Source organism: Vitis vinifera, chromosome 14 (genome assembly GCF_030704535.1).
Source record: "Vitis vinifera cultivar Pinot Noir 40024 chromosome 14, ASM3070453v1".
NCBI classification, from domain to species: domain Eukaryota; kingdom Viridiplantae; phylum Streptophyta; class Magnoliopsida; order Vitales; family Vitaceae; genus Vitis; species Vitis vinifera.
The window spans coordinates 28,143,052-28,154,914 of NC_081818.1; the positions used below are offsets into that span (position 1 = coordinate 28,143,052).

Consider the following 11,863-nt stretch of genomic DNA (forward strand, 5'->3'; position numbering starts at 1 on the left):
CCTTGGGAGAGATACAAGTTTTGAATTCGTCGTATGTTCAAAGGGAGAGGTTAGACACCCCTGCAAATCTTGTCCTTTTTTGGGAAAAAGGAAACCACTTGTTCCATGATGCAAGTCCTTTTGCCAAAAGATAAACACCCCATCTTATCATGGAATCATGCTTGATGAGTTTATCACATTAAAAAAAAAAAAAAAAGCTTAATTAAATAATTTTTTATGTTCTACAAAATTAAAAAATAAATAAAAAAGTACCATGTTGGTTTGATGATTGGACTTGTTATTTTCTTTTATACCATCCATTTGATCTAACTTTTTGTTTGATTGATGCAAATATTAGATGGTTTTGAGGATTTTTGGTAAATATTTTTTTCACAATTATTTTTTAAAATGGTTTATAGAAAAATATATTTCATAATAAAAAAAAAGGAAAGCGTTTTCTATTATTAAAAATAGAAAAGATAGTATTTTAAATTTTAACTTATTTTTTTAAGAATTGTTTTAAAAAATAATTAAATAAATATAAAAAATGATTAAAAATGAAATAGTATATATAAAAAATATTTTAAAAATATAGAAAATAAATTCAAAAACCTTTTATGTTCTAAAATAAATTTTTATTTTATAAAACACCAAAGAATAATCAAAAACTATTTTCGAAAACTTATGAAAAGGAGTTTTGGCTTCTAAAATAAAAACTCCAACAAAAGCTAAGGATATATGGGTGCACTGTCAATCTTTTAACTTTTGTTTTTATTCTTCTTCTTTTTTCAATAAATTTTAAAATGGAAAATTATTGGCTCATTTCTTTTACAATTTGGAACAATTTTTTCCTTTTCATTTTGAACACTTGCTTACATCAAACTTGTAGCCACTAGCCTGTGAGTGCCAGTAACTAATAGAGGTGATACTGCACACAACTATTTGATATTTCTTCCAAACAAGGTCATATGACAGAGAGTAGAGAGGAAGCATGGCATCACAGCCATAGAAAAAGGTTGAAAATTTCTTATGTCACCAATGTTAAGAGGAATCAGATCAATTGCTTGCTTATCACAGCATAATTTTACATCACACAGAAACTAACTTTCAGCAGATGAAGGAAGCAGAGTTGGCTGTTTTCTCATCAATTGGTAGTCATCCAAGCTGTATGCATTTGGGTTCTGTGAATACAGTACCTGACAAGTGATGACGATTCAAATTTTGATCATTTTCCATAGATTCAATCATTCAGGAGCCCGCAATACAGAACAGACAGCTTGTATTTCATGTGGGGTTAAGGATATGTCAAGGTTTGGGCTGAAACAATAATGTTTTATCGACTGTAAACTTTGTCTGATTCACATCTCCATTCAATATAGTTAGATGTTCAGAGTCATCAAACATGAACCCAGGAAGCCATGATCAAGCAGAAGTTTTGAGGAATTTGTTAGCCTTGTAAGTATGAATGTACTCATATTCAACAGTTTAAATCTGTCAGAGAATGGTATACAATCTGTAAGGAAGAATTAGTTTTGCAATTATCAGGAGGAGAAACAAGAAAGGCACAAGGAGAAGAGAATTGGGAGTGTGACATACATTACTAGTCTATGGTAAAATTTACACAAAAGTTGTAAAGAAAATCCTAACTGATCTCTTGTTAGCTCCTTCAATCTTTTTCTGATCAACTGGTTCTTGTACTAACTAAACATCCTCATGGCCTACAGAAAAATCAGGTTCATCTGGCTTTAGCAGCCGGGGCATCTTCAAGCTAGGAGCAGCAGGCTCTACCACCCGAACCTCCTGAGCAACCCCTCTTCTTGTATTTGCAGCAAATTTTGAAGCTAAAATCGTGGCACCAAGATGTTGAACATTGTTTGGATTGTCTGTTAATGCGCTCTCGTCTCTTCCAACCACAAAATTTCCATCTGATGGCTCATCACTGAGATTATACTCTTGATCAGGGATCAGCATATAGTTGTAGCTCTCTTGTCTAGCCAACTCCTTTGCCAGCTTTCTCTTTTTATATCTTCTCCAAGCATCTTGTAAATAGCAAGTACCCCATGTCCTCCATTGTTGAGAATAGTACCTGAAGGCATGCTGGAGTTTCTTGTTGTGAAGTCGCCTGAACTGACTTGCAACAAATTTGAGGTCTTCAGCTGTTAGTGCAAAAGCTTCAACTTCACAAAGAGACCTTACAGTTCGAGTAGAAGACGGCAAGTTTATGCTCGGGTTAGGCATTAAGGCCCATGTCAGTAATTCCTCGCCACAGAAGTCACCAGGTCTAAGGGTGATGGAGTTGAAGAATCCTGATCTTCCCCCATTGGTTGTGGAGCTCTCCAGTTGTCCTCTAATGATAAACAGCATCTCATTTACTGGATCACCCTCTCGAAAGATATAGGTGCCTTCAGTACTCAAGGATGAGGTGAGGCGTTCGCAAATGGCATCAAGAAGCTGGTCATCCATTTGTGCAAAGAAAGGCACCTGTAAAACAAAACTAGGCAATTATGGACCAGAGAATAATTCTGCATAGAGAGAAAGCTAATAGTTTTTATAATCAATTTGAACAATCTGATGCTTGTAATTAAGCTCTAGCTGTGTAACGAATCTAACAATGAACACAAGATATTTGCCATATTACATAAAATGATGTTTTCTGACAAGCAACGTGCTCTGTTACATTTGATAGGGTGGAGAAGCAAGTAGCTTGCATGGAATCAAAATGTTTAAAAATATATTTGCAATAAGAAACTCTTGCCATATTAGAAGGGGGCCTATACTGCATAACACAAAATGGGATTCCAAAGAAGCAGAATCCCTTTTGCCCTAAAAGGGGAGGCCTGTAAATACAGTGTAATGGTTGTAAAAATCATAGACCCAAAAGAACATCTTATATGCATGATTAGAAAGGATAAATCACAAATAAAATACCAAGGAAGACATACACGGCGGACAAGGCCAAGACATAGGTGCCTTTGTATTTCACGACGGAGATCCAGGGGCAACCAATGCAAAATTGATTCTTCATGAACTCCTCTTGTTGCAAGCCATTTGTACTGCACAAACCGATGTACCCGTTCTTGCAAAGCTGGAGGCAATTGACGGTGCCTCATCCACTCCTCTGTATCTCTTCGCTTAACCCTCCATTCTTCAAGTCTTACCGTCATAGATTGCAAATAGGTCTTGAGGAAGGGAAAAAAAACTAATTCATTAGTAAAAGTATTTGGGCCTACTAACATTCATAAAGAGTCTGCATTAGGGTATAGTGCCTGCAAGTCCAACCTTACCCATCAGAAATCCTCAAATCTTCTCCACGTTGAATGAGACTAATGCAATTTTTATTTTCAGTACCTAAAACCCCACTAGCCTGGGCATTGACAACTCCTTGATTTGCTAGAAAAATTGATATGGAGAAATGGATATGGAAGAGCAAGGCTTGATTTGCTAGAAAAATTGATACGGATAAATGAATGTGGAAGAGCAATTCTCATGTTCCAATGCCTTCAATCCACCATCAAGTTGATCCATTCTTTGTTATTTCATTTTTGCTATTTCAACATGCATGCAGCAAAAGGAAAAAAACAGGACAGACATAAAGAGATGATGGAGCTCTAATGACTAAAGTGGATAACAGTATCTGACTAGGTGAGGACCCTTTCCAACCCCATAAGATAGCCTCGTAACTTATCTGCAAGGTGAAGATCAGTTGTTTACGAAGAATGGTCACCTCAAGATCCATTACACCTTCCTTTTTCCTAATTTACTCACGAATTAGGTGGTGGGTCCATTTTTCCATTTTTCCATTTTCTTGCATTTTCTTAGTCAGGAAACAAGAAGAAGAAGAAGCTAGAAAAGGAGGCAGAAAATAGTACCTGCATGTTTCCAATCAACTGTGAAAATAGAACTAAACCCCCAATGCATATAACAATGCAAAATGTTGTCTCGCCAATATAAATGCTTGTTTCCAAAGTCTGTCCATATGAACTGCATTACAAAACTAAAGGCTATATTAGTATGAACACAAAATTAAACATTTTAATCAAATCATTAATTATCTTGAAAAACATTAGTATGAAATGAAAAGATAAGACAAAAAGGTGGTACCCAATGCAATCAGTCACATGTGGTACCCATGACATGTGTACGTCGGGAGATTAATTTAATCAATTGAACAGAAAAATAACCTGAAAACTCAACTAAAATTGCAATGGGTAATTTCCTGAAGGCAAAACTAATCTAATGTAGTATGTGATAGAAATAATCTCATGGATAAGCAAACCATTCAACAAAGAGAAGAACAATTAAATGTTGCATAACTAATTAGCCGAAAAATTCTATTAAAGATATTTCAATGTAGCATTCATAACAACAGTTTACATTAAAATATATGGTAGTTGCACACTTCTACGTGTACTATAGTCTATTGGCTAAGGCTGATATTGAAACAGAAAACATCTAACATCCAAAATCTACAAGTTCATACCTTAAATTTTTTAATCCCCACCAGAGGCAATACAAGTATTTCTCAATAAATTTTGATGAAGCAACATCATTAGTAAAAGCATCTGCAAACATTCCAAACTTAAATTCTGTATCATGCCCTCTAGCATCACAATTAGCAACTACTCGAGTAGCATTCATCCAATACTGCCGTTCTTCTAGTTCCAAACTTTTACAGTCCAGAAAACTAGGGAGACAAAATGAAATTCCTGCTGCACTTTCTTTTGCACACTCTGCTTTCCAGCAGGCGTGCTGTCGGCCCATGGACAATAGATACCAAGAAGCTCCTAATACCTGCACCAACAGAAAATGGGTAGAACCATCTAGATTAAGTGTCATAATTACTTAACCGCATTGTATTTTGAGGTTGTGATGTTTCAATTAGTTTTACTTAGTTAAAGAGAACAAAACAGTGGAGTAAGGGTCTATTGGGAGACTGGATCCTTACATGACTGGCTAGCATGTAAAGAAGGAGATTGTAAGCAGCTCCTGCCCAAGCAGTCTTAGCAACAACTCCTGTAGTTTTTATGATCCGCCGATTCAAAGGGAAAATAAGGAACAGTCTAGGAACATATTGAATGAGTACAATGAGAGCAAGAGTGTTGTTGGTCTGATCTGCTCTGTCTTTTTTTGTTGCAGGTATTACCAACCAGATGACAATCTGCAAAATAGAAGGAAACAAAAAACTGAACTCCCAAAGACGTGCTGTAAGAATTGTGAGAACCATAGACACAATAAAACCAGATCTTAGCCTAATTAAGCATAAGTGTCAAGTGTTCTTTTTTTTTTTTCTTTTTTTTCTTTTTTTTAATTAATTAATTTTTTATATTTAGAAAAGGTAATGTTCCAACATCTATTCCCCTTCAGCAAGGAAAATTACATGACATGCTGCCAAAATCCAAATACCAGAAGACTTGCAAAAATGAATTACTTTTCCTTTTCTGGAAAACTTTTAAGAAAGATTCTAAATCCAATACACTTCTCCACATTATTTCACTCTGCATTTTGAATCTCACATCACTAGCTCATTCTCCACTCATCTTTTTCCTTTGCATCTTTTAATTGTGCCATAGGATTCTAACCTCTGTATTTACCATGTGAATGAACAATCATCTTCAGAGCTGACTAGTGATAGCACCCTCTCTTAAATTTAAAATGTCAACTAACAATGGCTACCTATCTATGTAAGACCAAAGAAAACTACCAGAAGCCCCCTTTCAGAAAGGAAAACAACTTTTATTGATGAAACAAAGTAGCAAATAAGAGTTTTTCGGTGGTTACCCTAGAAGGAAAATCAAATTAATAATCACAATAGCATTCCTAGTGAAGATGGTATGTGGTTTTAGAAAGAGCAGCATGTTCCCGGGATTGAATGGCTAAACAGAAAATCCAAGGGAAAGAGAAATGAAATTTCCAAGGGTTCCCTATGAAATTTTAAGGGATAACTTGACCTATTGTGCTTTTTGTCTAAAATTTCAGATTTCAACTTCAATTTCTTGCACACAAATCAATGGAATCATCAAGCTCTCTTGCTTTCCGAATTGTTTAACTCAACCCCATCAACAAAGTAGTCAGCTGAACCCTAACCCAAAGACCTAACCCTAAACCAATTAAATTCAATTCAATGGAAAACACAATTACCAACGTGCCTGAGGAAGCGGTAGAGTGGCAGCTAAATCAATAATAAAATCAGACTTCAAGTAACGCATAGCGATCGTGTGAGCATCCATAACCAGCTCACCGCGACCAAGGCCTCTCGAACTGGGAGCCACGAAAGCAGTCCGAAACTTCATCACCATATGCAGCAAGTAAAAGAGATCGGAAACAGTACGGAAGAAGGTAACAACAATGCCGAGGCTGGTGTCACTGGTGAGGCAGGCAGGACCGCCGACGGAGGGGAGGAAGAAGTAGAGAGGGTCGAGGAAAAGGGAAATGAGAGAGGTGACGAGGAAGACGTGGTTCCAATAAGTGACGATGTCGCCGTCGGGCTCGAGAATTTGGTAGCGCCAGAGAATGTGGTAGGGGTTGAGGTCGGAGGTGATGGGCGCGTAGGAGGGTCGTCGCCGGAAGGGGCGGAACTTGGAGGCCGGCGTGAGAATTGCTGTATTCATCTTCCATAGCGGAGTCCGGTGATTCGGAATCCGCTTAGAGAGAGCAGAGGATCAGAGGAGAAACATTGAAGAAAAAGAATAAGACGAGAAGGAGAAGGAAGAAGGAAGAAGGCGGTGTTTCAGCAAAGGTGGGTGGTTTGGGATGGTGGTTAAGGGGTGGTTTTTGACCGTTGAGGATTTCGCGGGAAGCCTAGGAAAGCGCATGGACTTCGGTGCTCCAAGTCGGTATGACCGCTAAATAAAAGGGCATAGCTCTCCCGCAACAAAGATATTTTTGTCTGTTCAAACTTAAATAAACTTTCTGATATTAAGCAATTAAAAATATACCGTGTAAGCCTCCAACCAAAGAACATAAGCATCAAGAAAAGGCCACGACGCCTGCAACCTCTGCTAACATATGCTGAGACCCCTAATGCTATAACCCCTTGCTTCTCTTCCAAGACTGACATCACAATATAGCATTCCACTCCATGTGTTTTGCCAACCAAGCTATGGAGAGCAACCCAAAGAAGACTCTGATCTGGACAGCTCCTGATGTCATGCATGTAGAAGTGTGCTGCCAAGGAAACCAATTCAAGCAAAGAAAGGGAAGACAGTAGAAGGGCATAAATGGATGTGATAAAAGGCCCTTTAAGACTCACTCCTTTGATGGATCTGTACCACCTCTCCTTTAGATTCATGCGCTTCCCTCCTGCATAGATCATTGATGCTGAATTGACAATTATGACTGTACTGAGGAGATCAAGAAGATGAACAATCCCCAATTATGAGAGGCTCAGTAAAAGATACCTTGCAGGGACCTTTTCAATCATTTCTTTGATTGTATCTAGTGGAATATTGTAGAATTTTGGCTGCTTCAATGGGGGTTCGCTCAATGATGATTTCATGTGCTAGTACGGAGCAAAACAAAGGGAGAGAAGTGAGAAAGGTGAGAAAGAATGATGAAGCTGGGATTTTTGTAAGGGATTGCTAAGGAATAAGGATTCTTTGAGTATCCCAAACAATCCTAGCTTCTCTTGCATGATGATTTGGTTGTTCTCCATCTCTTTTGTTGATTTCCTCTATTCCATATTTTCCCTTTTAAGTGTAGTGTCGTTCAGTAAAAGAAAGCTCATTCACAGATACTTGTGAAAATGCCACCGTCAACATGCTCCAAAAAAGTCTAGAGCAAATCTCACAGAAGCCGACTTCCCTCCAGTGTTCACATGTAGTAGATGAAACTGATATCACACTTAATTACTTTGAGGAGGATGGAAAATCCAAGCTCTTGGTTTGGTTCACAATGCCCAGAGATAGTCAGATTGCTTTAGTTTCCAATAAGGTTTGAAATATTGGTAAACACGGATATATCAGTCCTTGAATTTTATGGATGTATCGAAAATATTGAAGAAATAACGATGGATATTTTGACAAGAATATCGATTGAACAGAAATTGTTCAAATTCATAAAAATGCTTAAAAAACTTATTTTATAAATGTAATTGACATAGGTATAAACATAAGTATAATTAAAGATAATATTTATCAAATTTTTATAATAAAAAAAATAGCTTAAATTCCTTTAATATATTCATGTTCATTTATTTTAAAATTTTAAAAATATTTTTATTAAAAAATGTTTTAGTATATTTTAAATAAAAAATTAAATTGATTTATATAAAATATTTTATTTGAAATTTAATTTCTAAAATTTTATTACTTGTGGTGACATTAAAATTATTAAAATTATATTAATAATTTATCTTATCAAATTAATTTTAATTTATAAAATATTAAAATTTCATTATTATTATTTTATATTTTAGCAAATTTTGAATTAATTTGTATTTTTAATAGTTTAAAATTAAATAAAATTAAAAGGATAAATATAAAACAATTAAAAGTGAAATGATAGTAATTTTTTAAAATAGGATGTATGATTTTTTTTTAAATATTTATATATTTTATATTTAATTATCATATAAATGATGTAAAAAAACTTGTTAAGAAAATTCTAATAATGGTTTTTATGTTTTTGGTAATCAGTTAAATAAAATTTAAAATAAAATAATTAAAATTAATTTATTTATTAAAATTTTCTTCTAATAATAAAGTTTAATATATTAATATGCATGTTTATTAACAAGGGCACACTTGCCCCAGTGGTGGCCAGACTAAGCCCCTAACATTTGGGCCTGTTCGAACCCCCACGCTGCAATTTGACCGAAGCCACAGCGCGCAATGACCGGCAGAAATAAAAGACCGACTTTGGGGTCACTGGTTACCAACACCGTAAACAACATTACCTTGCTGGAGAAGTTAGCATAGACTACATCGATTTGCAGAAGACTTGGAAAATATGTGGTCATCCTCTACCTTTAGTCATGCCAATAGTCTTTGTGGGGTGTATCTGACGTTTCTTGTTGAGGAATCAACCTAAAGCTTTTCCCATTTCTCCAACTATTTTCTTCAATCACAATTTTTTATATTTGAGGTTGAATATAGAAGTTAGAACATGAGGCTCTGGGGGGTGCTTTGATTATAATAAAATGGAGTATCAACCCAATAGTTTTTACTTCTGAAAACTCACTGCAAATGAGTGGTGGGTGGTGGCATGTTACTGGGTCTCTGCCTTGAACTGCACACACACCCGAGGGAGGGTCTTTCACCTTTCATATGACAGTATGGGGTTTTTTCATCCTGCTTAGTTAACATCTGTTCCGCTGAATGCGCTTTTAGATCCACTGATTGGAAATCCAAGCTATTGGATTGGTTCACAATGCCCTGAGATTGGTTTAGTTACCAAAACCTTGTTCAGTAACACCATCACCCCATAGGACACAGGGATATAAACTGTATCCTACTTGGCTTTCAAGCTTTTGCCATTTCTCCTATTAATTCACAGAGTTGAAGAATATACTAGAGAATTTCTTTCATCAGTGACTTGGCCCCTAGCATTGTAGGAGTAGTGGTTTGTACTAAAGTTTTGTTCTGAACAATGTTTTCTGATTAGATGGTAATTAATTCAGGGCAGAAGAATGCTGCTAAACAAAGGGAGATACAAGGAAGGAGGGGCCTCGTGAAGTCAATGTAGTCAGGTTAGACAACTTTGAATATCATTCCACACTCTCAAATAATTAAATGGATGCATGTGGTGGGGGTCCAAGATATGGTCCTTTGCATGTGATTTTCTGGCCCATGTTTATGACCTATAACATGTGGTTTCTGGGTATGTTTTGATTATAATAAAAGGAGCATCTATCAAATAATTTTTCTTCTGATTCTCACCCAAGATGTCTGGTGGGTGGATGCAATGGATTGGGTCTCTGCCTTGAAATGCGCACACACACCCTGGAGTAGGTTCTTTCACCCTTCATATAACAGCCAATCATGTACTGATGTCCATATCAAAATATCTTGCCATTTAGGACATGATGAACAGTCTCAATACCCCACTTCTTGGTAGGCTAGTTTTAACATTTTCTCTGGTTTCTTGATATATTTATATCAAAGCACAGCAGACGCATACAAATTTTAGAGGAAAATTATAAATAATAGAAGACTTGAAAGCAAGACAGAGATTGTAATCTGTTTGGTTCTACAAGGAAGCAGATTATAGACTTATTTTTCCATGATTTCTATGCGCTTTTGTAAGAGAATTCATGACCTTCAAAATCATACAACCTCATCAAACAGTATTAGATCTCATTTTACATATTTCCCATCTGTTACAGTAAATGCAGTTGTGGATCCACTAATCCAGCCTCTAAATCAACAACTACTTAAGAATTTGCATGAGTTGGCATTCTGAACCATAAATTCAAAGCATACTAACTTGATAGAAAATGTTTTTGCAGCAAATATGTGCCTTGTAGGAAAATTAATTTCATAAAAGCATACCAAGACCACAAAACCAATCTGGAATCAGGCATTGTATTTTACCTTGAAGCCTTTTTCAGTTTATTTCAGAGCTTCAGCTGCACTCCCTTGCTCCACATCAACCTTCTTCTCCAAAAACCGCCTTTTACAGTCATAGAAATAAACCATGAAAGCCACCCACTTCAGCACATTCCCAAAGCAAACTAAGCTAACTTGCACAGCCGTTACTACAATTCCACTTCCTCCCTCAGACCATCCCACATACAGGCATGATAGTCTTAGAGCCAGCCTCCAAACAAAGAAAATAAGCATCAAGAAAAGGCCACGACGCCTGCAACCTCTGCTAACATATGCTGAGACCCCTAATGCTATATCCCCTTGCTTCTCTTCCAAAACTGACATCACAACACCCATGTTCCATATAGCATTCCACTCCATGTGTTTTGGCAACCAAGCTATGGAGAGCAGCAACCCAAAGAAGATTGTGATCAGGATAGCTCTTGATATCATGTAGAATTGTGTTACCAAGGAAACCAATCCAAGCAAAGAAAGGGAAGACATTAGAAGAGCATAAATGGATGTGATCAAAGGCCCTTTAAGACTCACTCCTTCCATGGATCTGTGCCACCTCTCCTTTAGATTCATGCGCTTCTCTCCTGCATAGATCACTGATGCTGAATTGACAATTACGATTGTGCTGAAGAGGTCAAGAAGGTGAACAATCCCCAAATATGAGAGACCCAATAAAAGATACCTAACAGTGACCTTTTCTATCATTTCTTTGATTGTATCTAGGGGATCAATCACCTGATACCAGCATAATGACACACCATTATCACCAACGGAACATGTTACTTTGTAGGAATCTTCTTGTGGTCGATATTTGGCCGTTTCAATGAGGGTTTGCTGGAAGATGATTTCATGTGCTAGTAAAGAGCAAAACAATGGGAGAGAAGTGAGGAAGGTGAGGATGATGAAGCTAGGATTTTTGTAAAGGATTGTTAAGGTTTCTTTGAGTATCCCAAACAATACAAGCTTCTCTTTCATCATAATTTGGTTGTTCTCCATCTTCTTTTTTTTATTTCCTCTATTCTATGTTCTCCCTTTAAGCAGAGTGTTTTTCAGGGAAAATAAAGCCTATTCACAGAGTGGAAATGGTCAACATGATTGAAAAGTCTTGTGGAAAAGTCACAAAAGCTGACTTGCCCACTAGAGTTCACATATTGTAGAACATCATTACCACACTAGAGACGTTAGCATAATTTAAATCAATTTGCTGAAGAACTTACACCAGAAGACTTGGAAAATAGGTGGTCATCCTTTACTTTTAATCATGTCAATATATAATTGTCTGTGGGTGCGTGACTCGTTGTGGGGTGTATTTGATGTTGCTTGTTGAGGGAAGCAGAATATCACAT

General features: G+C 36.6%; 2 protein-coding genes across 2 annotated transcripts; both read right to left on the bottom strand.

The window, feature by feature from the left end:
• Positions 1 to 1,495: 1,495 nt before the first annotated feature.
• Positions 1,496 to 6,908, bottom strand: LOC100254180 (cyclic nucleotide-gated ion channel 18). Its single transcript, XM_002274857.4, has 6 exons — positions 6,126 to 6,908; positions 4,925 to 5,137; positions 4,460 to 4,770; positions 3,849 to 3,960; positions 2,922 to 3,158; positions 1,496 to 2,460 (listed from the first exon to the last, which is right to left on the bottom strand). The coding sequence occupies exons 1-6, from the start codon at positions 6,585 to 6,587 to the stop codon at positions 1,681 to 1,683; spliced, it is 2,115 nt and encodes a 704-aa protein (XP_002274893.1). The 5' UTR covers positions 6,588 to 6,908; the 3' UTR covers positions 1,496 to 1,680.
• Positions 6,909 to 10,244: 3,336 nt separating this feature from the next.
• Positions 10,245 to 11,620, bottom strand: LOC104881673 (uncharacterized). The gene is made up of 2 exons (XM_059742783.1): positions 11,052 to 11,620; positions 10,245 to 10,900 (listed from the first exon to the last, which is right to left on the bottom strand). Exons 1-2 carry the CDS (start codon positions 11,511 to 11,513, stop codon positions 10,847 to 10,849), a joined length of 516 nt encoding a protein of 171 aa, XP_059598766.1. The 5' UTR covers positions 11,514 to 11,620; the 3' UTR covers positions 10,245 to 10,846.
• Positions 11,621 to 11,863: the final 243 nt, after the last annotated feature.